This window comes from Marmota flaviventris, chromosome 13, assembly GCF_047511675.1.
Source record: "Marmota flaviventris isolate mMarFla1 chromosome 13, mMarFla1.hap1, whole genome shotgun sequence".
Classification (NCBI taxonomy): domain Eukaryota; kingdom Metazoa; phylum Chordata; class Mammalia; order Rodentia; family Sciuridae; genus Marmota; species Marmota flaviventris.
Window position 1 is genome coordinate 53502430 of NC_092510.1, and position 26439 is coordinate 53528868.

The 26439-nt window shown below is 39.7% G+C and overlaps 1 protein-coding gene across 1 annotated transcript in view; it reads left to right on the plus strand.

Moving 5' to 3' along the window:
- Adamtsl1 (ADAMTS like 1) overlaps nucleotides 1-26439 on the plus strand; it is a 369220-nt gene that overhangs the window by 271263 nt on the left and 71518 nt on the right. Inside the window, exon 20 of the mRNA XM_027950603.3 lies at nucleotides 12007-12134. Coding sequence (XP_027806404.2) covers nucleotides 12007-12134 — 128 coding nt within the window. The remainder of the gene's footprint in view (nucleotides 1-12006; nucleotides 12135-26439) is intronic.

Consider the following 26439-nt stretch of genomic DNA (forward strand, 5'->3'; position numbering starts at 1 on the left):
TCTTCAGAGGAGACCTCTTATCTAGAGTCTCACTCAACATGCAGTAGTGATGTCAGTAGCTCCTGTGTTCCCCTTTATGCTAGTGATTCCCACATATGTAGCACCAGACCTAACCTCTCTTTTGATTCAAATATGCTACCATATCCAGGTGCTTCACAAATAGGTCATCTCATTATATCTAAAACTAAACTCCTGAATCCCTGTGTCAATAAGGAATAGCCCTGTCCATTCATGCCAGAATATTTTTCTTTCTTCTTCATCTCCCAATCTGGACTCTCTGGCTCCTCAGGAGCCCTCTCATCCTCCACTTCCCTCTTATCTGGCTACCTCTGCTCAGGTTTGCCTTTGTCAACTCTAATTGCAACAACTTCTTAGCTACAGGGCTGCCTTCTTTAGAGCAAAGGATGACAAATTACAGCCAGTGGCTTTAACATCTTTTAAAGGGTTATGAACAATGGCTTTTTAAAGATTAATAAAAGAGCCAATGAAATTGAGCACAGAGCTATTAAGTTCACTTGCTCAAGGTCTCATGCTTAATAAGTGGTAGAGCTGGAATTTGGACCTGGGTTATATAAAGAGTTATTAAAAGAATAGCTTTTGCTTTTTTAAAGGGACTACTAAAAACAAAAGTTACAATGTAGAACAAGGACAGCAGTGGTCCTCTGTGAAGCCTAATGTGTTTACTCTGTCCCTTTACTGCCCTGTGTTCTAGACCATTCACCATGCTACCCCAGAACACCTTTCCAGCAAACCTATTCCTACTGTCCCCAAGCCTAAACCTCTTTAATGACTTCCCATCACCTGAACATAGGTCCAAATGCCTTTGTGTGACATATAAGGCCTTTTATCTTCTAACCTGTACCTATCTCTCTGGCTTCATCTCTTACCATATCCCCTACCTATGACATTGATCCCTGCTCTCCAGCAATGCCCCATTACTTGCTGTTTATGAATTTGCCTGGGACCATCCAACCCACTTTGTCTGGCTAATTCTCTCCTTCCTCACAGGGAGCCTACCCCCGTGGAACCCAAGGGTCCTGATGAGCCCTCTAGTATCCACATAGCACCCTACCCTATACTCCCTTACCACTGATTTGAATTAGCTGTTTGGTTTTTTAAAATTACCCTCTGGATTATGTCAGTCTCCTTCCAGGGCAGATGTTTAAGAATGTGTCTTAATCATATTTTCTTCAGAATTCTAAAAACAGACACTCAACAGATGAAAAACTGAAGAATGAATAAACAAAGAAATGGATAGATGAATGCCAGCATTTAGGAAAAAGGTTTCCTAATTTCTGGGAGGCTATGGTCTGCACCACTTTGCAGACTTGCAACCATGTCAGAGTTCCAGAGTGATACACACTCTTAAATAAGCATTTCTGCCTTGGCTATGTGTTCTCCACTACATAGGTTTCAGGGAACCCAGATTCTAGCAAACAAAGTTGTACATTTTGAAAAGCATTGCTGTACGGTGAATAAGTACAAAGAGTAAATACCTTATGGCATCCAGACCATATTTCTATCACAGCCAGACCCATGGAGAAATCTTCATGGTCATCATCAGTATAGCTAACATTTATTGAGCACTAACATTGAGTTTCAGGTGTGCATATATTCTTACAATAAGCTTTTAAGGTTACTATCCCAATTTTACAGATGTTGAAATTGAGGCACAGTGATGTTAGATTAACTTGCGCAAGTTTTCACTCAATGAATGTAGAGCTAGAGTTTGAACCCAAAGCATTCTGACTCTAGGAAGTATTCCTTTTTTACTGTTCACTTAATGGACTTGCCATTGTTTTATTTTTTTTTTAACTCTGAATATATATTTAATTTTCAAAAACTCAAAACATGTAAATGTATAGAAAAAATATAAACTGTATATACGTATATGTGTACATATATATGAAAAAAATATGCATAATCTATCCCTTGCACTCATACTAGTATCAACAACATTAATTATGCATGAAGAGTATTAGTTGTTATTTTCTTTTTTTTTATTTATTTATTTTTTTTTATTGTTGGCTGTTCAAAACATTACATAGTTCTTGATATATCATATTTCACACTTTGATTCAAGTGGGTTATGAGCTCCCATTTTTACCCCATATACAGATTGCAGAATCACATCAGTTGCCATTGTTTTATAACAAAATCATTGGTGTCAAGTAAACCTAGCATAAAATTAACATTCAATATTCCCGCCAGATGACTTCCATGTTATGAGGCTCTCATTTTCATTTCTGCATATTTGTTTTAGGGACAGCCTTTTCTTCTATAGGCAGTTCTACCTTAATATATACCCAACCAGCTATAAATACTCATATTGTAAGGCATACTGAGCACTCAGTAAACCTTGCAGTGGTCACATCTATCTGTGTGTGTTTACAGTTAATGGTCTATGCATATGTGTTTAGAGACTAAGACTATAAACAGGTTGAAGCTAAGTTACTCCTTGATTTTCAGTTGCTTTGGATAAATATAAAACTTGTCACCACTTTTTCAGTTGAGATTCAAGTAAAAGCTATCTCCAATTTGCATTTAGATACAACATATACCACACCTCGAGCTAAAAAAAATATGGTAAATAACCCTTCCCCCATCTGATACCAGGAGGCTTACATAATGTGGACAAACACATTCAATATTTTTATCAGAACCCAACTCTAGAAAAAAATACCTTTAAGGACAATGCTGACTATAGAAAAGAAAAGTCAGATTCTCCAAAATTGTCACCCTAGGTTGTATTACCAAATTGGGATGAAGATTGATCTTTTCCTCTAAGAAAGATATAAATATTGCTGACAGCATCACACTGGCAGGGTAATCCTTGCTCACTATTTAACACTATCAGGTCAACACTGAGCTGACAGTCACATAATAACCACAGTACAGCTGATCACATCGTAAAGCATTTATACAGGACTTTCCTTAAGGTTGTGGGAGTTTTCAAAAGGAATGAAGGTGAACATTAAAAAAAAATAATAACAATATGAAACCAGATAATTTGAAAAAAATATTTATTTCTCCTTAAGGATAGGATATAACTCATGAATGATGTTCTACTTACATGGAATGGAGAAAGGGCTAATGCCAAGGAGTTTCTGCCTTTTAATCACTAAGCCTATTCCTGTTTGCTTCCTCTTTTGAGTCTAGGTGTTTCCACCTTATTTCCTCCTGCTCTCTTCACCTGGAGGCACACCTGATGCTATATCAGTTAACACAGAAGCCCATAGCAGTAGAAAATAGTAAAACTGAATCAGAGCAACTTAGGCACAGGTCCTAGTTCTGCCACTTCATATTAGAATCCACCTGAATCTCTCAGAACCTTGGTTTTCTTGCTAGTTAAATGATACTAACAAAGCCAGGCACTAAGTTTTATTTTTCCCTTCAGAATAGCAAGGATGTGGGTGTATTAGTCTGCTTTCCATCACTGTGACAAGATCCCTAAGATGATGAACTTAAAAACTACAAGGGTTTATTCTGGCTCGCACTTTTGAAGATTTTGTTCTATGGTCATTTGTTGCTGTTGCTTTGAGCCTGTGGCAGCACAGTATATCATGGCAGGACCACATAGCAGAGGAAGTTGCTCATCTCATGGCAGCTGGGAAGTAGGGAGAGAAAGGGGTTCCAATATCCCCTTCAAAAGTACACCCCAATGACATAACTTCCTCTCACTAGACCCCACTGCTTAAAGGTTCTGCCACCTCCCAATAGTGTCACAGGCTGATGACCAAACCTTTAACACATGGACCTTTGGGGGACACTTATCTACATCATAGTAGAGGAGAACAGAAATAGTGTCATAATGGATACTCATTTGTCAGCATCCACAATCATTATCAGCTAGACATAGGTCCATTGTATCACACCATCTTCCAGGACATCACAAAGAAAGAAGCTTTGCTATTATTGCAAGGATCATTGGGCAGTTGTTTAAAGAGTTGGGGTAGAAACGTATTCAAGGGAAACAACATGATGCAAGATCATCAGCCAAATCCAGGCATCAGGAGAGGATGCACACATCCTACTGATATTTTTTTGCTATCATTTCTGATCCAGCAAGAAAGAGAAATCTGTAGCCTCTGAAGTCTTACACTTGCCAGAAAGCTTTGGACAGTATTCCAAAGTGGTGTTGAATAGGAGATGAATCAAGAACTATTTGGAAAGCATTAACTTGGGCAACACAAAGTGTCCACAGATGGAAACTTCTCAGAATGGAAGAGAGAATCAGAAGGGAAATTCCTCCAGGGTCAATTTCAGAACCACAGTTGTGAATAATGCTATATGTAAAAGTCATAAGCCCATGAAATGCAGTTTCCAAGTTTGCAGATAATATAAAAACTGGAGGCAGGGAAGATAGGGAAGGAAAAATAAACCAGTTTCAATTTGGTTTGGCTTGTTTCCTTTCCAGAACTAAAGGAAATGGAGATGACACATGTTTTTCCCAGTTGAAAAGTGTAAGAATAGCAAGGCAGGAAAATAGGGACCATCTCAATAAATATATAAACTCAGCAGAAGGAAAGTAATGGAACTCAATGCAAAGGTCACAGAAATGACCATTGGGCATCAGGCAGGTAGGAGCATCAGAGAACACTAGACAATTTGTGACGACTCTTACAGTAAGAGTAAGGCTCTAAGTCAGAACTGTCTAATCTCTGAAGGGTTTGGAGATCTGCAAAGATCCCACTAGCAATGGGCTTATTCTTCTAGAAGGGTGGTCTTAGCAAATGGCAGATAAAATAGTTAAGTTTGGGGCGGGGGGATTATTTGTTTTTTGTTTTCTTCATTCATTTTGTATAAATAAAGAAATTACTGGGACAAACGAAGTGAAAATTCTTTTATGTCGAGGTCAGACATCCACATGTTTACCATTTTTTCACTACTTTTTTCTTAAAAGGGGCCAAATAGTAAACAATTTTGGATTTGTAGGCCATCATATTTCTGTCCCAATTCTGCCTTCATAGTGTGAGAGCAACCATAGACAGTACTTAACTTGTATGGCGGAGTTCCAATAAAACTTTATTTACAAAAGCAGGAGACAGCTGGAGTTTGAAGATCCCCTATTCTAAGTTAATAGGAAATCCAGCCACAGTCATTTCATGCAGAGGTTAGGAGTTTGAAATGAAATACCAAAGCAGGCAAAAAAAGCTACACACATTAGCAAATTCACGATTTCATGAATTTCTAAAAAGAAAGAAGCTAAAAATGTTGGCAAAAAGCATGAGGACAGGGTTAAGAATGTGTGGTCAGGTGGCCTTTCCCATTCCAAAAATATTTTCTATACTTCCATCTAAGCAATAGTGAAGCTTCCAGCATTAAATAACTCTTAGTTGGCAAGTACATTAAAAATAGCAAAGGTTAAAAAAAATTGCCCTAGCCAAATGGTGATATGAAACTCTTCATGAACCTCAAATCAGTTCCCCAAAGTATCTGTACAAAATAAAACTTCCTTGCAAGCCTCTGGGCTACTATAATTTTTGGTTTCAGAAAAAAAAATATTCTTGCTCATAGAGGAGGTCTTCTCACAGCATTCCTTTTACCTCATGCTTCAAACTATTTAAAATCCAGACTTCAGTGATTGTCCATTTCCTTGAGTAACTACATACCTTGGCACAAATTACCCCCCACCAAAAATGAGGCCAAACCACATGTCTTCCTATTATGATGCCTCAGTGGATGCCGGGATGTGGTCAGTTTAAGAAAAGGTCAAAGGTCATTCCCCATTCCTGATTCCACTCATGCACCAGCTACACAAATTACTTTTATGAGCCTCCTCTCTGAAATGGGAAAATAATATCAATCTAGTAACTTGATAGTGAGAATAAAATGATATAAAGCATATATACTTGTCTAATAAATATTGGTTCCCATTCCCCCTTTGTGGTAGGTTTTATCCTAATCTAGGGAATCCCTAAGCAGGAAAAGAAAGTTTTCAATTCAGGATAAGGAAAAAAACATCTCTTCCTATAAGTAGGAGTTTGGAGCCAATGGTCCTTACTCAGATTGCTTTAAATTTGCTTGTTTGCTTATGAGTTCACTATTTTCCAACTCTCATTCTTTTACTCTTGTTACTTATATACTTTTCTGAAATTGCGGGATTCTGGCTACTTTTTTAGTGTCTAAAATTTCAGAGTTTAGTTAATAGTGTTAAAATAGTTACGGAATAACTAGTTGTCCTTATTCAGACATTCCTGAATCAAGAATAGAATTAAGGCAGTTAGCAATCCAATGTGCCCTGTGACCTTTGTTCTCCACAGCTCTTTCCCATGCTCTGGTTTCTCAAACAGAAAACCCTTTGCTCTTTCCCTATATCCCTGGTCTATGCTTTTTCCTTGAAATCCCTACATTTCTCAATCATTCACCTATGCTAAACAGCTCCTCACCACAGCCAGAATATGTAGCACAAAGAATGAATACTAATGATGATGGCGAAGTCAACAACAGCTGCAATAACAAAATAATACCCTACCTATCAGCAACCTGCATTTTCCTATGTAATTTAAATACATTAACTCATGGAATCTTCATAACATCCCTAGGTAGGTTCTACAGTTCTCATTTTATAGATGAAAAGACTTTGTCACTGGGAAATTTAGTAATTACTGGCCCAAGGCATCAAAGCTACTAAGTGGTAGACCTGGGTTAGAACCCAGTTAGTATGGCTCTTGAATTTGAGCTCTGGTTCACTCTCCATTGTGTGCTATATTATAAATGTGGTCACTTCAGCCCTATTGCTTTGAAGGTAACTAAACAAGTACTGATTAAGTATTTAGCAGGCCAGCAGCATAGTGAATTCTGAAGACAGAACTATAAAATAGTGAGAGAGTCCCCACCTTTGAGATAATAATTTATTCTCTGAGAAAATGAGATGCTGTATTTGGAAATGACTTTGTAGAGTGGCTTAGAACAACTGGAAGATCAGGATAGGGATAGAATTTTGTGGATTGTGGTGGCACACAGAGATAGAGCTTGAGTTAGTTCTTAAGGGATGGCGATGTTTTGGAAGGGTAGACAGGAGAACGGACAACCTGCCTTTTTGTCCAAAGCTATTGACAAGGAGAGTCAAAGAGGCCATCTTGACTAGGATAAGAAATGTGTTCTAGGATGTGGAGCAGATAAGTTTGAAAACATGTGGAAGCTACTGTTAGTAAGAATATACCCATGATTCTCAGCTTCCAGTTCTATGTTGGGTCCCAAAATGTTTTTAAGAATGCTTACCTGTTAGGATAAAATACCTAAGGTGGCACAATATTGGTCCATATAGTAGATGGCATTTCTGATGGGAAATTCCTAGGTAGGTGCTACAGTTCTCATTTTATAGATGAGAAGACTTTGTCGCTGGGAAGCTACTTGGTTATCACTGCCTATACCATTAAGAAACAATAAGCAAACAAACAAACAAAACCCACCAATTTATTAAACATGATACTTAAATGGGCCTTTTTACTTGCAAAACTTTAAGAATGAGTTTATATGCTCTTCTATATACTCTTCACAGAAGCTCTTTCAAGCCAGTATTATCTCCAGTTTACAGTAGGAACTTAGACGCTCACATAGTTGAATGGCTTGCCCAAGACCACAGGACCCCAGACTGGAATCTAAGTCCCTTGAATCCAACTTTAGAAGTTTTTCCCTTCACACAGCAGCTTCTCGTGGTTGGTCAAGGAGGTCAATTTGAAAAGAGGGCTTGCATAAGGCAGTGGTATTCACACTTGAGAGAAGAATCAAAAAGATATCATGATGCCACCCTGCTTGCAGAATTGCTCAAGACTTTGTACGCCCAGAGCTGCCTCCTTTAAGTAAGGTACCTTTATCACAGCACATTGAAAATACAGAGGTGACTTAACCTCAAGGAGATTGTACTTGGCCATGAACATCTTGTCCATAGCATATGCCCATGTATGACAAGGATTTTTATTTATATAATGAAAACAATTTTTGTAGTCTCTCAAGTGGTCTTTACTTAACTGTAGAATGCTTTAAAAGACATGCTGTCACAAAGAAGCTTACATGTAAAGGACCCAGAAAAGCAAACTCCTCCTTTACTTCCTGGCTAAAAGCATGGGCAAATAAATAAAGCAATTAGTTTTAGCCCAGTAAACCAGAAGGGAAGTGAGATGCGGGTGTGGAAGGAAAGCAGGGAGTATTAGTATACCTAATATGACCACAGTACCATTTGCTGCGTAGGTCTTAATTACGTCCATTCCATGTCCCCTCATCTTCTGATTTCTTAAATTCCAAAACAACCCCAGAGAGATTTTTCTGGTTTTTCTTGGAAAGCGACACAATGTTTTTCTGCCTACACATTCTAAAACAGGCCTGTCAAATTTTAAACCTAAACACAAGCTGACAGAAATCAGCTACTAACAAATTAAGTTAAATTAATAAAGTAGACGCCTGAAATACAGGGAAATTATTTTTTTTTCCAGGAATCTTTTTCCTATGATGCCAGGCTAGATACAGAGGCTGAAGAAAACCTCCATCTCCACAGCAGGCCCTGCTTTTCTTTGCCATGCTTCCTAGAGAGCCCAACATGGAAACATTCCAGAACTACTGCTCGCCCTAGTGGCAGCCTCCAACCACCACCCTCCCATTTTCCAATTTAATGGGCATATTGTCACAACACTAAGAGTCAAATCCTCTCCTAGACTTAAAAGGATGTATGCCTTCATAGATTGCTAGCAAAAGGGACAGAATATTCGAATGGGCCAAATGTGCAGGGTACGCTTATGGGCAGCTTTCTGATTACAAGAAGAAAGCATGACTAAACAGTTGAACTTTCTGGTAGTCTCAAAGGTATTGGGGAGATGGGTGGGGTGTCACAAGCAAGAAAGCCTATTTCAAATCCTAACTCTGACTCCCCCTTCAGAGAGCTGTGTACGCTTGAGCCACAGAACTCAGTTTTGGTTTTGGGGTTCTTTTTTGGGGGGTGGGATTCCAGAGTTCAAATTTGGGCACTGGACCACTGACCCACATCTCCAGCTCTATTTTGTATTTTATTTAGAGACAGGGTTTCATTGAGTTGCTTAGTGCCTCACTTTTGCTAAGCAAAGCTTTGAACTCATGATCCTCCTGCCTTAGCCTCCCAAGCCACTGGGATTACAGGTGTGTGCCACCTTGCCCAGCAGAGAACTCAGTTTTATGAATAAAATTTATAGGATTTGTTCCATGTGTATTTTATCTTAATTAAGATTTTTATGAAGGTCAACACTATTCACCATCCAGGATTCCAGCATTACTAACAAAGGGCACTGGAAGCACCAGAGCACAGTGTGGAAGTTCTCTACCTACCTTATTTTAGCAATCCCTTCTGCTCAGTAGGAAATATATACTGGGTTTTAGAAACTAATAAACTGAAATATAGGAAGTAAAGAGATTTGCCAGTGACCATTACTTAAATCACAGAAGAACCAAAATAAAGTTCAAAAGAATTCTCTTCTAGTATTCTGCTCAAAGTGTTCAATTTAAGAATCCTTTTTTTTATCAAAAAGAGAGATGTTAGCTGGGCACATTGGTGTATGCCTATAATTCCGGAGACTCAGGAGTCTGAGGCAAGAGGATTGCACGTTCAAGGCCAACCTTAGCAGTTTAGTGAATCAGTAAGCAACTTAGTGAAACAGGGTCTCAAAAGGGCTAGGAATGTAGCTCAATGATGGTAGAACACCCCTGAGTTAAGTCTTCAATAACCTCCTCCCCTCCAAAAAAGAGAGATGTTGCTATTTGAAGGAAGCCATCTATCCTAATGGGTTTGGAGACTTAGTTAGTTTTAATCCCTACCTTTTCAGTGTGATGAAACTGAATAGTGATCTGTTAAGTTCAATCATCCTGAGTAATCAGTTCAATTGAAATTTGATTATGCCTGCTTTCATTATTCTTATTTGGAAATTATTATGGAAGCATACATATTCTTGAAACATCATAAAGATCTAAATCATAAAGTCAAGTTTATTTTTTAATATAAAACAGCTTGAACACCTGTAGAGACTTAGAATGATATTGCATTATGTTGCATCTGATAAGATTCCTTTAGAAAAGAGTGATGCTGTTTTCTAAAGTATTACATGACCTACCAATGATAAGTAAATAGTGTAGTATAGTCATCTTTCTCTTATTAGCTTCTTGGAAATAAACTAACATATAATGTTTGCCTTTGGGGGAAAAAAAAAAAAGCTCATGTTTGATGGATGAGTGAGTGAATGCAGGGGTGAGCTCCATCACAATCTCGCACAGCTTTTCTTTTATCCCACACTCAGTTCCAATCCTTACTCAATGCCACAGAATCTCTACTGTCCCCAGTAATGTGATGGTGGTTTAGAATGGTACTGAATCAAGCACAAACCCTCCAAAAGCTTCCCTGTAGCTAAGATGTCCTATTTCCCTCCCCATCTTACCAGCACTGCTGTACATAACTAGATTGATTGGATGTAAGCCTTGCTTCCCCTGCTGCCTGCCCTTCCTTGGGCAGGAGGTAGAAGTAAGCCATGCAGTAGGCCCAAGGCCAAAAGCAGAGTGGAGAAGGCCTGACTCAGGGCCAGACTGGCTACCCACCCCAGGATGATTGAGAGGTGACCAGAGGTGCTGCTGAACTGCAAATGCCAGAGGGTCTCAGGAGACCCAGCAAGAGAAATAGAAAAGAAAGGAAAGAATTGTCTAGTGGGAGAATGTTGCTGGGGCAGGAGATCTGACTGGTAGTCTTAAATTCACCACGCGGTCTTATGAGTTCCCCTGATTTAACTGTTTTCCTTTCTTTATTGAAAAACAACCCCTGTTGCCTGCTTGCCTCCTAGGGATGGATGTTAACATGGTATTGAGTAACCAGTTCTTTGAGCTTTTTGAAACTAGGGAAATGGAAAGAATCATTAAGATGGAAATGATTGACTCAAGGAGCCCAGAAATCTCCCCAAAACCATCTCTGTGAATGCTCTGTCAACTTAATGCCCTGCCTGGCCCAAGCACTGATCTCCAACCCTATCCTCACCAACCCTCCTAGGTTCCCCATCAACATACACATTCCAGTTACTGTCATCCTCACCAAATCACCAAGACATCAGCTTCAAGCCATTGTTAGTCACTAATCTGCTTAATTGACATAAAGAAGCAAGTAGTTCCTAGAAATGGGGAAAAAAATCTAGAAAAGAAAAATCAGTAAACTGAGATTGAAAGGGTTTTGAAGTTTGTTTTAGGCACTTGCAGTTTGATTCTTGTAATTCTTTTGGGGTAAAAATAATATCTGATCTAGACTAATTGTTCTGGAATTGTTTCTTTATGACACAAAAGGACAAGTTTCCCCTTTATTCTGCTGGACACTTTCTTTACAGAAAGCCCTCTGTAGTATTATGGGAAATGAAAGCAATAAATAAGACCTGAGTTTTGTGCTTCATAGTATTTATAGCCTAATGAAGACTGTGTGTTTGTGTGTATGTGTATACAAGGACACATAAGTAAAAATATATGCATTTCACACATGCATACATTTACTGAGAATTGAGAGGTAGTTTTACAATTTCTTTAAAATATGTGCATCATATACTCTTATCAAGATCCCACCCCCAAACCTTAACAGACGCCTCTTTCCATATCTTGAACCCCTGCCTTCTTCCTACCACTGTTCCAAGCCCACTCCTCCTTCATAACTTTGTATTCTCCTTAGTAAGCCTTCTGCAAATCTCTCTGCACTATCTTTTTCTACCATACTCTCTCATCCCTGATGTTTTGTGGGTTATATGTTTTTAGCGCACATGTCATCTGCTTCAACTAGTAGCATTTAGATAAAGTAATTAACAGGCTGCAAAAGCAATCTAAAACCTCCTGATTTGAGATTGCAATCAAAATCACACCAACTGAAATAGCAAGAGAGCCTAGTTTCCCTAATGTCCTAACTGGTCTCTCTTAGTATTTAAAAGAGAGTTCTAAATATACCTCAAGGTTCCTTCCTGCCTTCCCAATGTTGAATACCAAAAAGGAGTCCACTGACTTGACATTTCTTTTCTGTTGCTCCAGGATTCTTCTACAGCCAGATGATTCCTTACAGATCTTGGCACCAGTGGAAGCTGATGTGGGTTTCTATACTTGCAATGCCACAAATGCCCTAGGATATGACTCTGTCTCCATTGCCGTCACATTAGCAGGTAACCTGGCAATCCCCATTCAGTTCTGTTCAAAAGACTTCATTGAATGAATGCCTATAATATATCACACAGGCCCAGGGACACATAGATAAATGTGACCCAGTCCCTGCCCTCAGGGAGTTTCTAGTCCATAATCATATTAGGACTGAAATATGAGGTGGAATGAAGTGGGTTCTGTAACTGACAACCAAAGAGCATGCAGAGACAGTTCCTCCCAGCTGGAGTTGGGGTGGGTAGAATTTTGATAAGCAGAAAACATTCTGACATAAAGAAAAACATGAGCAACAGTGATGTGTGCAAGTACATAGTGTGTCAGGGAATGTGGAGTGTGAACTATGATTGTTAAATGCTGTTTGGGGATCCTGTCATTTCTCCTTGTTCTACTTGTTGCAAGAAAGACTTTGAGACCTACCAGTTACTGGAATTCTGTGGTCATGGCTTGGAGCAGGAATGTTGTTCCAGAGACCTTCTCTCTGATTCTGCTTTGCTTCAACCTCTGGGCCTAATGCACCTGCCAACACTTAGTCTTTATCGGTAGAGGTTAAACAAAACATTCTTCACGCAGGAACTAAGAAACACTGCAGCTCAGTACAGTGATCCCAAGGCTGGGGTCTTGGAGTAATGTACTTTCATAAAATTTCTTTACATGGGACAAATCTATGCCTTTGAAACTGAAAGAGACTTTAAATACCAGATGGGCCAATGCCTTCATTTCTCAGAGGCCAGGCAACCTGAGGTCACACAGCTGCCCAGCTAGTGTTGGGGACAAGAAGGGAGCAGAGGTCCCCTAAAGCCAGCCTATTGTTCTCTCCACTGCCTTACTGATCCTATCAAAATAGGATCCTTTCTCTTAGAACTGGGCCATAAAGTCCTTGTGGCAGTGTGTCGCATGTGTTTGTATTTATTCTTTTCAATTGCTGCTTCCATCAGATGATTCAGTAGATGCTAGAAAAGCCAACATCACCCTACACTGACCTCATCCGTCCGTGCTGGGATTATGTTGTCACACTGTACTCCAATCACACATGCTACTCCCTTGCATATCTGTTTAGCAACAGTATTTCTGACCCCATGACCTAAGGCTGATCTGGGAAGGGACCTTTAGCAGGCGGCTTTGTGAGGAAGATGAAAGTCAACAGTGAAGAAGGCAAGCTAGGGGGCTCTGGGGCGGATTAAAGACTGATATTATTAATGCCTGTTTTTCTGTGGATAAAACATTTGCTTTCCTTCTAATGTATTCCAGTTGCAATCTTTATTCTCCTCTTTATACAGAGTCCAGATGCTCAGCAATAATTTTGTTAAACCTCTTCTGCCATCCACCCTCCACCCTCCCACCTTCCTTAGCAAGGGCACTGCTGACATCCTTCCAATTGCTGGCAAATAGTGGCCTTGCAGAATTAACTCTCTTGTTTATATTTATCCAGATATGGTTCATCTCTGTCATAGACTAAATACCCTTTGTTCGCCCAAATTTAATACGATTAATGGGAACCTGTCTGGAATTAAGCAAGGCAATTGTAACATCAGGCTTGTCTTCAGCTCTTTGAAGAAGAGATATTGAAGCTGCCAACAGGTTCAAAGCCAGGGAAGAGAAACAGAGCGGCCAAAGAGGCACCAGGGAAGGGGAGGAAAGGAGCTGGCTGATGAGGTATGATCATAAACAACACACCCAAGACTTACGGAGCTGTGTGCCTGGATTTCAGCTGCTGGTATTTGTTCAGGTCTGCTGGCAAATCTGTCCAGTGGTGCCTCTAAAAGGAAAGCTCAGAATTCAGGCCTTAAGATCAGGTTTGCGCCTTTATCAGGGATTATCTTCCACACCTGCACGATGTTTACACTCACAGTGGGAGGTAACTCACCAGTTACTGTTCTGAGCATACCCTCTGCCAAGTATTGTGGGACATATAGAAATACATACAACCTGAATTCTGTGTTCTGTGATGCTTGCAGACTAGTCAATACAGTCAATGGACATGTGATTACCCAACATTGAAAAATCACTACAGTTTGCTTTAAATATGTGCATCAAGATCCTGCTCAGTATACACGATAGAACCTAAATATAAACTAAATTTGGGGTTGGTAATCAAATTTCTGAATTTGATTACCAGTTAGACTGCTTATTAGCTTTGTGATCTTGAACACAGTGCATAACCTTGTTGTGTCTCCAATCTCATCTATAAAAATGAAAATACAAATTTACAGGGTTGCTGTGAGGTTGAAGAAGAGTGTAGCTATGAAAAAGTGCTAGCCAGTCACATCATTCATAGTAAATGTAGCTTCCCATTCTTTCCCTACCTCTTCTAGATTGAAACACACATTAAAAGCAGTTCGAAGATGTGAGAAACATCAGTCCAAATCTGCTTCCATGTATTTTGCAGTTTAAACCTTAACACTGATATATTCCAAATATAGACTTAGTTTGCTTGCAGTCAAATCCTCATAGTCAATCTCAGTTCTGCTGTACTTTTAAAGGAATCACTGAGCTTTTGCCTGGACTTTATTATAAATATAGGCCAAAAAGAATAAAAGTATTTTGGAGGCTCAAGATAATCAGGTGTCCCCATGATTTCATAGGGAAAGTATGGACTTCTGCCTTGCCAGTGCACCTGACCAGATTCAGGGATATTTGTTAATGATGATTCACAAGAGCAGGCATAGCATGGCAGTTAAGCCTGTGAGCTCTGGAGCCTCAGGATCCAGGTTTGAATCATGGGTCTGACACTTCCAAAGCTGCATAATCCTGAGCAACTTCTTCAAACTTACTGACTTAGATTCTTCATCTGTTAAATGTACCAGAATCAGAGAGATCTTATGGGGACTGAATGTACTCATTCACATAAAATGCTTAGACTTGTGCCTGACGTGTAGCAAGTGTTCGATATCCGTTAGATATTAATTATTAGGATAATGCATAAAGCCAAAGTCGACTTATTTGTACAGTAGGAGAGACCCAAATGCTTCAGAGCAACTTTCTCTCCGTGTCCCAGTGGCAACTGGGGAAGCTGACTTAGCCATCTGGAAAGTGCTTGGCGCACTTGGATTCAGAGCAAGGGAGTTGACTTGTGATGAGGAATATTTCACAAGGGCCACAGGGAGAGAGGCCTCATGAACTCTCACTGGCCACAGCAAAACCTTTCTCATTGTGTTTGCCCATCAGGCCCTGGCTACAGTGTACTGCAGATTCTGCCACTCAGACTCATTTTACTTCTAGCACTTCCTTTCTATACAATTTAACTTTAAACACAAAAATACTATATTTAGTTTCAGACACACTAACTCCATCAAACCTGTCTTGCTCTGCATTATTTGGGCCTGCAAAATATTGTCCCTTTAGTACCTTTGGCTTCTCTCCAAATGGTGTCCACGATATATTCTAAGTTTCAGATTCAAGACACCTTACAAGAGATAGCCAATGTTTCTTTATCTACCTCCCTTGTACAGCCCAGGAAATGCACAGCCATGTGGACCCTGTGGCACACACTTCCTCTGTCCTGAGTTTACTTAAGTGAATGCCTGTTTTACTGCTCAGAGTGTAGCTGAGATGGCCTACAGTAGAGGGAAGGATTGCAGGGCAGGAATTATGAGAATGTCACCAATATGTCACAGACCTAACATTCTGAGTATGGATTATTGTGTCCAGGTATAAACCTGGCTGGGTAAAGAGGTGTTTCTGAGGTGTACAGAGATTGCAGCGCCACCTTAGCCAGTCATATTTAGCACTCCGCCACGTTGCTCAGAAACCTTCCAAATCTGAATGGCATAGGCAGTGTTTTGAAGGAAAGCAGTAGTTTCCTGGTAAATTGCTTCAGCCTGGATCAGAGGTTAGCTCCACTTACCAGTGCAGACAAGGGCCTCTCCAGGTGTAGACTACTGATGAAGTCATAGCCAAAAGGGAAATGCTTTCAGTCGTAACTGATTTTATAAGATCACAAAAGAGATACTGTAAGGCCTGCCTGACATCATCAATGGAAAATGAGAAGAAGATGAGGGCTGAGTGTATCTTTCATTGAAAGGAGAGAACACAGATGAGCTCATCTGAATTTTTTACAGGAAGGGAAACAGAAAAGATTTCTCCTTTCCTGGCATGTTTTTCTGTGTGTCTGTGTGTCTATGTGTCTGTGTGTGTACGCACGCGTGTGTGTGTGTGAGGTGTGAGGAATAGTTGACACATACTGCGACTAAAAAAGAGATCAGAGAAACCTCATTGGGAAAATAAAAATAAAAAGTTTTTGGTTTTTTTTAATTATTCCTATCTGCCGCTCTCCATCACGATTTAGTAACTGCAATAAAAGAAACCATTGTAAGCTTTTCATAATGTAAGTCATTTCAAATTGGCATCTCTGAATTTTTCATCCAGCAGTTCTATTAACCAGAGGTTTTCTTCATAGAGGGCTAGTTTCAGGGAGGGCCTTGGCTCCAGCGGCAAAGGCTGACAAAAGAAAATTTGTTCCAGTGCATTAGATCAAAGGGAAACAGAAGTTTGACTGTGTTCCTGATGTCACTCTGAGCCAGGTGGTAATCACCATTGACGGAATGAAGCTACCATCCAAGAAACCTCATTATATGACATGATAATGAGTAGCCAAAAGCCCTTAAGTTTTCCTCAAGTACAGAACTGTGCAATGTCCACCAATGACCCCAAGCATTTAGAGAACTTGCATAAAATCAATACAAATAGAGCAGGAAAATCAAACTTACTCAGCTCCCCAGTAGACTGGAGGACATGAAAGAGTACAAATGGCCCGAGCAAACCCCTCTCTCTCTCAGAAAAGAAGCTCCTACATCCATCCAAGGGGATGCAGAGAGGCTGGGTGTTCAGATGGGTAGTGGGATGTGTGCCCTGGTTAGTGGTTCCTAGGAGAGGCTGTAGCATCATGTGATGGTACTAAGCATGGGGCCCTGTCTAGAACTCCACACAGAACACGCAGAAGAAATCATGACACAAACACTTGCTGCCTTGTTCTCCTGGGGGGTCATCTACTTCAACTGAATAATTACAAGAGGTAGTGGCAGAAACCTGAGTTACCTGACACAGTGGCACCAGAAGAGAGAGAGAGAGACACACACACACACACACACACACACACACCAGGTATTCACATATCTATAAAAGTCCTGCAGCCTGGGAATGTTCAGGAATAAGCTAAGCCCTACTCACTTTTTTAGGTCCTAAGGGTCCTGCAGTAGTTACTCTGAAGACACATCAACTAAACAGAATTTCAAAGAAATTCTAACAACTCCTCATTTTTTGTGCAAGATAATCAGTAGTCACAATGTTCACCCTGCAGTACCAAGAAAATGTTAAATCCATCAAACCTTTTTTGCTTAGTTTTAACCTAACTTAAAACTGTTTTTTCATCTGTTTTGACATGTAATTTGCATATCATAAAATTTGCCCATTGTGAGTGTGCCAGAGATTTATTTAGCAAATTTTTATAACTTTGTGAGCATCACTACACTCTAGTGTTTTTTAAAAGCTTCACTGAGTATAATGTATATATATCTACAACTCCCCTACTTAGAGAATGCAGTTCAGTTGCTTCTAGTATATTCAGGGTTGCCCATCTATTCATCACCACACTCAATTTTAGAACACATTGTTATTATCCCCAAAACAAATGCTATACAGCTTAGTCATGACTCCCCAGTAGCATCCTACATCCCCCAGCCCTAGGCAGCCACTAATAACCAGTATCTTTATAAATCTTCCGATTCTGAACATTTCATACAACTGGAATCATATAATACATGGTCCCTTGCTACTGAATTATTTCCCTTAATATAATAATAATGTTTTTTAAGATTCATCCATGTTGTAGCTTGTATGCTATAATCCTTCTTTTGGAATAACATTTCTTTTTAGGGTAGAATAATGGTCCATCTTGTGGATGTAGCATCTTTTATTCATCTCTTCATTAGGTGATAGAAATTGAGTTGTTTTCTACTTTTTGGTTATGAGTAAATGCTTCTATAAAGATTCATTTACAAGTTTCTGTGTGGACATATGCTTCATTTCTCTTTGGTATATGTACCTAAGAGTAGAATTACTCAGTTGTGTGATACATTCATGTTTAACTTTTTAAGAAACTGCTTAATTCTTCCAAAGTGGAGGCACCATTTTACATTTCTTTCAGCAATGGGTAAGGGGCCCAGTGTCTACCTCCTTACCAACTCTTACTAACTATTGCTTTTGTTATCATTGTCTTCATGATTGTGAAGTGATTTTCATGGTGATTTCTAACTTACATTTCCATAATAGCTAGTGATGTGGAACATCTTTTCTCATGGTCATTTGTATATCTTCATTGTCTTGATAACTTTGGTGACCTAGATAGTGTATATGGTCTGTGTATTAGTTTTCTGTTGTACCATAACAAATTACCACGTACTTAGGCTTAAAGTAATATAAATATATTATGTTACTTTTCTGTATATCAGAAGACTGGTACTGGCTGAAATCAAGATGTGGACTGGCTGCATTCCTTTCTGAAGGCTATCATGGAGAATCCTTTTCCTACTCATTCAAGTTGTTGGCAAAATTTGTTTCCCTGCAACCTAAGGTGGTGGTCGCTGTTTTCTTGCTGGCTATAAACTGAGTGCCATTCCCAGCTTCTGGACACCACTGAATTCTTTGGCTCTTGGTCCCTTTCCTTCATCTTAAGTCAGCAGTGGTGGATTGAGTCCTTCTCATGTTCCCTCTTCTGACACATTCTTGTTCTCCCTCTTCTGATTAAAAGAGCACAAGTGATAAGATGGAACCCTTTAGATACCTGAGGATAATATCCCTATTTTTAGTTCAACTGATTAGCAACCTTAATTTCATCCGTAACTTTAATTCCCTTTCAGCATATCATAGGTTCCAGGATTAGGAAGGATATGGACATCTTTGCAAGGCCATTATTCGACCTGTCATACCCTGTCAGAAGGATATAGTTCATTTTAATCTCACTGCTGCCAAAGAAAAAAATAGAAATCAATGTTGCTAGAGTTTCCAGTTTTTCCAGAGAAGCCACAACCAAAAATATTCTTAAAACAACACATACTTTTTTTAATCTTATATTTTTAACTGAACCCAACCAATTCAAAATTTTTTTTTTAAATTTTGGTATAAACTATGTCTATACTTTGAACAAAGCCTGGAGCCTAATGGCACCCTATAGATCTTCCACTTTCTATATCTCTGCTTATATATCACCTTCGTTTCCCAGAGATCCTTTAAGTATTACTGAAGTATAATCTCAAATTTATTCAATTAGATTACACCAAAAAACCATGCAATGGTTTGGATAGAAGAAAAACATTTATTTTTTACTATTACTAAAAAAGGAAACTTACTATAGTAATAAATAAGATTCTAAAATAAATAAATAAGATTCTGAGGAAAGTATTTGCCTCATTACCAAATTTAGGAGAAGATTCAGAACTATAAACCTGTTTCCTGATTGTAAACAGAGAAGTTTAAATAGTTGCACTCTTGGGGTCTCTTTTAGACCTAAGAGTTCTATGAATCTCTTGCATACAAAGGACAACCATACCACCCACCACAACCAGCTATAAACTCCCCTTACCTAAAATTCTAACATTGGAAATTGGCTCTGATTATCATTTGGGAAATAGAAGCCTAGATAACAAAGGAAAACTACAGCTTTTGCGGCAAAGTCTTGGAAAAAGGACAGATGAAAGGGGAAGTTCTCTGAGAATCCAAGTTAATAGAGTTGACTGAAAACTCAAATGCTAACTCCAAAGACAGAAAATGAAAATGAAAGAGACTTTCCAAGAAAGGTAGCAGGACAATAAGGAGTTAAATCCTGAGCTACTCAATGTGAATCAGACCATTATTCCAGACTATCATCCATGACAAAGCAACACTTGTTAAAATTGCCAAGTAGCAAGATCCTGAAAAGCTTCTGGCCAGCAAGGAATGGTAATTGGACATTCATAAGCAGTGCCTATGATTATTAATGGCAGGTGTATAAGCTGTTGTTGATAACAGCTGATCTTGATTCCTTCACCTTAACTCATGAGTCTTAAATTCTTCAACTGAGAATTCTCATTTCAAGGAATTATTGGAGGCTTAATTTTAGTGATCCTTGCAAAAAACCTGTGAAGGCCGCAGTGGAAACTGAGGTTGGCATTTTTTAAGACAGGACTTTAACATACTCACTCATTACAAGTTGGTAATAATCCATTGGTTAAATCTGAAGTAAACATAATTTGCTTAATTTCAGGTGTTGAAAGTATGTGAGATAGTATAATACTTTGTTGCTCTGTGCCAAAATTCTGCTGTATACTCAATATTTTAATTAGAAGGCCCCACTATCTTCTTCACCTTTCTCTTGAATTGAGACTTGAGTCTGCTGGGACATCATGGCTGTCTTCACGAATAGTCTCACAGGGGTCACCAGAGAGGCAGTCTAGCATCTGTAGGTTCAGCGCTTCTCTGGAAATGGGGATTCTTTGACACCTCCAACATGGCCCGCTACATGTGACTCCCAAGCTTTCGACATTGTTCAGGTACTGATGTCAATCTAGGGAGAATCCATCATGTTTAAATTGTATCTTGGAATTATATTGAAACCCTTGGTGTGCTTCGAAATAGAAGCCGTCTTGTTCCTTCTCACTATACAATGATGGAGTCCAGACTCCTGACTCCTGACATGCAGGCTATCGCTTCTCATGCCTGTATCTACTGCAGGCACCACTAGTTCATTGTGCATTTTTTGCTGCTCATTCCTGATGCACAAAACCCAAAATTCATATCCAAACAGTACTTTAGAAAGATTTTACCCATTACTAGATTTGGTTTCATATCTCCGACTGACTTGCCATTTGGCCTTTCTGGAGCTCTCAGTCTCCAAACCTTTCCTGCAGTCCTTGTTTCTATCATTGCTCATTTTCCAAGTCATCTGCAATAAGTCTCTCTTCTTGAGAATGAACACACATGCACACTTCCTGGCCCAGGTGCCTCTAAATGAACAGCGAGAGCCTGAAATCTTTGAAGTGTAATTCTCTTTTGATGGCAAAGGATAGGGAAATCATTTTCAAAAGACATTTGTGACACATAATGTTAGAAGATTGAAAGAAGACTCATTTGACTCATTCAGTCAACAAATATAATTGGCACTTGCCAACAGTTATAACAAACAAACCTATAAATATACGATAGCTAATAGAGTTGATTTCTTGCTCACATAAAAATCTAAACCAGAGATTTGCACAAGAGCATTTTTGTAGTTTGGGCCAAAAAGTGGCAACTCTCCACTTCTGTTCTTATTGAATCTGTTAGAACTCAGTCCTGTGCTTCTGTCTGACTGCACAGAGGCTGGGAAATGATCTAGCTGTGTAGCCAGGAAGAAGAGGAAAAAGCCTTGGTTGATAGCAACCCAGTCTCTAATGAACTTTAAAAAGGAAGGCAGAGTGTCATTGCAAACACTTTCTACTAGTGGAGGCCTGGAACTCAGTACTGAGGAAAAAAAAGTTACTTACAATGCTCTCTGCCCTTAGCTTCACTTAAAAAAACAAACCTTCCATCTCTTCTGGCTCCTCTCTCAGTCACCTTTATAAGGGGACAAACAGATTTTCAAGCACATATGTTCATATTTTTTTCCCAATGGATTTAATTTGTACCGGAATTACACAAAAGGGAAAGTGGCGTGAGCTGGAGCCCAGCCCATGCAAAGGAATATGTTCTGAGCCTTAACTCCCAGGGCCGCCCATCTGTCCCTGCCTGTGTCCAGAGGGCCTTGTTCCTTGGGAGCAGGGCAGGCCTGGTTTGCACATTCCTCTGTACTAATGGGATCATGAGTTCACAGTCCTTCCTGGGCACTCTTCACATCTGTGGATGCTGACACACACCTAAGGTTTATCCTTCGTGCAGAGGTTGGCCTTGCATACCTGTGAGGCCCCAAATGCCCGTTTTTACTTCTAGCAAGAACTCCAGTCCAAAAGCCAAGGGGTATGCTGTGGTCTGGAGGAGCTGAGCAAAAAGGATTCTCCCAATGCTTCTTTTTCTGTGCCTGACTCTCTTAGAGGAGTTGATTCCTCACACTAGGCCTGACGAATTGAAATGTTTGCCTTTATTTCCATTTTTTACATTTTTCTTAAATTGATGCAGATGTAAAAATTGGCCTATTCTCCTTCTGTGGATAGCTCTCATCCAACTATAAAATGAGTAATTTTACAGATTAAGTGAAGGAATAATCTGTCAACCCTATCAATATTCCATGAATTATCACAAATTTGATCTGTAGCCCTATGCCAACTTGCTAAAACTGAATGGCTGCTCGCAGCATGTTTGTGAAACTGATCTCTGAGGAGCACTCTTGCTTCAGGGATTCTGCCATGGTGACTTCACTCCCACAGCACTTTTTCTGTTTTGCCTACTCTGAAGGACTTTTTGGTACAGGGTACCAAGACCATTTTTTAGCGTTCTCTTAGCACCAACACATCATTTATCATTTCACTCCTTTTCTACCTCCTTACTTTTTTTCTGCTTAATTAAGTTCTGTAATTAAACTAGTTCTTGTTCATATCAACATGATCACATACATACATGCTGGTGTCCCATGGCAGCCCCCACACAGCTGTTCTCCATAGCCAAGTGATCATGTGACCTAAAATGGGGTGATGCTGATATTTATTTTTTCAGCTGAACGTTAAATTAAGAGTTCCGACTTGAAGGAGAATTCTAATAGAGAACTAGTGATGTCTCAAAAGAAACCCCTTGTCAGGAAGCAGAAGAACCAGTTAAATAAAATTGAGATAGAGCCCATGCACAGAACAGTAACCTGGCCGTGTATGGGCATCACCCAGGAACTTGTGCCAAATAGAGATGATTGCAGATTCCACCCCCCACCTGAGATTCAGATGTAATAGATCTAGATTGAAACTGAAAAATACATATAAATATTTTTCTAAAAGGTGTGAGGAGATTGACTGGAAACATTGTTTCATTATAGAGTTTTGTTGATTGTAAATACCTGAGTAATCTCATGCTTTGTCCTAATAATGGCTCATGAGAAGGGCATAGGAACATAGAAGAAGTGGGCTGTGCTAACCACGACACCTCTACTGACAGGAAAAAAAGGCCATTACTTTTCAGCAAAAGCGCAACATAATTAATTAAGGGCTGGATTTAATTCAGGGACATTTGAATTTTATAGCTATACACTTGCAGCTATAAAAACCACCTTTATTATTAAAATTCCTGTAGGAAAAATAACTTGGTAATTGTGAGTCTAAAACTCTGGTCCCTAACCTCATTTCCCCATTGGCGCAGTTGTTTTTACAACACAGTGAGGCAACTCCTGTGTTGGAGTAGGACAGGTTATGTTTTTAACAAGTGCCCTGGGGATTCAGAGGCAGCCAGTCTGCAGACAAGGATTTGAGACCCCCTGTAGCAAGCACTGGCCTTTAGGTCAAAGATCTGATGTCCAGTTTAGGCTAATTGTTTGCCAGCTCCGTGATTTTGGACAAACCATGGAGACTTTCTGAGCCTATGTTCCTCATCTATGTAAAAGATAGTGATGTTTTAACTGACTCTCCTCAGCATTGCTATGGGGAGGGTCCAGAAAATGCCCATCGCACACCATACATTTTTTTTTTTTATTGAATAGATATTCATTAAGGACCTACTATGTTCCAGGACTAGGCAGGAGTGAAGAAGATCATGTAATCTCCCTGCTTTTATGGAGATTACATGATGAGGAATAGTGGAAGAGGGGGGTGTAGAGGACACACAGGGACATTTCTGATACCTGTAGTCTTGTCAAAATGTAAGTTGTCATTGAGATACATCTGTGCGCTTGAAGGGGAGCAAGTGGGTGCATGCATTGAGTGGAGCAATTGGGAAGAGTCCTACCTGGAGATATTACTTGCATAGAGATCTGAATGCTAGAAGAAGAAAGCCATGTGGACATCTGTAGGTGGAGAGTGTCAGAGACAGGGAACAGCCAGGGGAAACGAGCAGCTGGATTAGAGAAGAGGAGGACGGCTGGAGTGCTGGGGCACAGTGGCTCACAGGGAGTGTGGTCTCAGTGAGTTAGGGGGGTAGGTTACAGGACCTTATTGTGTAGGGGATAGTTGGTCATAAAAAGGAACTAAAATTTTTATGGCACTGAAAAGCACTGGAAAATTGAGGCAGAAAAGCAATGTGACCTGATTCATGTTTTAGAAAGATCACTCTGGCTGTCACTGGAAAAGTCTATAGTGAGGCTACAATGGGAGCGAGGAGACCAGGCAGGCCATGCAGTTGTCCAGCTAGAGTTGAAGGCAGCATAAGTTACAGCCCAGAGATGCAGCTTAGATTTAGTGTAGATTTGAAGGTAGAGCTGAGTAGCTTCCTAAGAGCTGAGAGGGAAGGTAAGTATGCGAACAGAAATTCAGTGCTATTCCATCTGCCTTCTCCTGTTATTGCCCTGCATTTATTTGTAATACAGACACATCATAGTGGTACTGAATTACTAATCCTCACTTCACAGCATACATAATCTCAGATGTACGGAAGATGGGCAGAGTAAGGGAACAGGCCCCACACAGCCCCATAGACATGGGGAGCCCATGCACACCCCCCATGAGCACTCTTATGCAAGTTTCCATTCTTAAACACAGTTCTGGTGAGCTTGGTGTCCTACATCTGCAGGGAAATCAAAAATGGGAGAGAAGGATAAAGAGGGACAGCTTCTAACAGGAGGCTATGTGACCACAAAAGAGGAATAAAGGAAGAATACATGAGGAGACAGCAAAAAGTATAAAAAGCAGGTGTAAGACTCCAAAGCACATTTCTAAATTAAGGTTTCCTCCACATTTAACGAGGGCAGAGAAGAGTGGATACTGTTGTAGAATGTCCTGCCTATAAAATTGTTAAAACAAAATTAAATCCACTTGACTTACAAAAGATTAGGCTTGAGGTATATGAAATGATCTCATGTGGACCCTTATTTCCCCAAGGTACTCAGTAAATGAATCTTTTTATTGTATTTTATGGTCCTGTGCATGAAGTGCTGTATTTTCTACTCAGCTGATAAAAGCCCATTAAAATGTAATGTGCACAGAATTTCTACTTCCGGGAAGAAGGCCTAGATGGCTTAGTTGAACTTTTCCCTATTCTTCCCATTAATGACAACTAAAACCCCTGATCATTATATATGGAACACACATAAGAAGACTGTAAAGTGGAGAGAAGAAAGAAGATTGGTCAGAGACACTAGAAACTAAGGAACAGCTCACACAACTCACTTAATTGCAAATTCGTTGAGCTCTATTTTTGGCTCGGATATCCCAAACTTGGAGCTGAAGAAGCTGACTACCAGAAAATGCCAATGTGTACTGGAAAACCCTGACTAAAAGCTCGCTGTTTCCATCCAAAGGACCAGGAAAGGGGCAGCATAGCAAGACAGAAAATGCTTAGAAAATACTGGTCTTCTCTGGCCAAGCACCAGGGAAAACACTGAGACCCACCACCACATACCAGCAAAGGCTGAGTAGGGAGCCTCAACCTCCCTCTTGGACAGACTGAAACAGGAACCCCCAGAGGATGGGGGCAGGGAGGGCAAAGATGCTCCTTCCCACCAAGCAAGGCACAGTGCTTGTGGCAGGTGAAGTGGTATAGCCTCTCTGGCAAATGATTCAGCAGTTTCTAAAAACCCTGACCAGGTAATTGCCATTTGACCTAGAAATTTCAGTCCTTCCTAGGCATTTATGCCAGAGAAATAAAGACCTGTTCCCACAGATACCTATCCCAAAATATTTAAGCAGCTTTATTAGTATCAGTCAAAACCTAGAAACAACCCAGATGTCCTTCAGCAAATGAATGGTAACAAACTGTGGTACATCCATGCCATGGACTACTACTCAGTAATAAAAAGGAACAAAACATTGGTACATAAACCATGACATCATGTGAGACCTGGGTGAACCTCCAGAGAACTTTTCTGACTGAAAAAAATCCAGTCACAATAAGTTACATACATAAATTATACATGATTTCATTTATATAACTCTCTTGAAATGATAAAATTATGGAAATAGAAACTCTACTAATATATGCCAAAGAATTAAAGAGGGATTGGAGATATCATGAGGGATCATTTGTAGTGATGGACATACTCTATAATATAACCTTATTGATGCAATATTGATATTATAATATTGTACTCTGGTTTTGTAAGATGTTCCTGTTAGGGGAAGCTGGACAAGTGGGCACAGGATTGATTGCCCTGCATTATTTCTTTTTTTTCTTTTACTATTTCTTTAAATGTTTTATTCTAATTTGTTATATGTAACAGCAGAATGCATTACAATT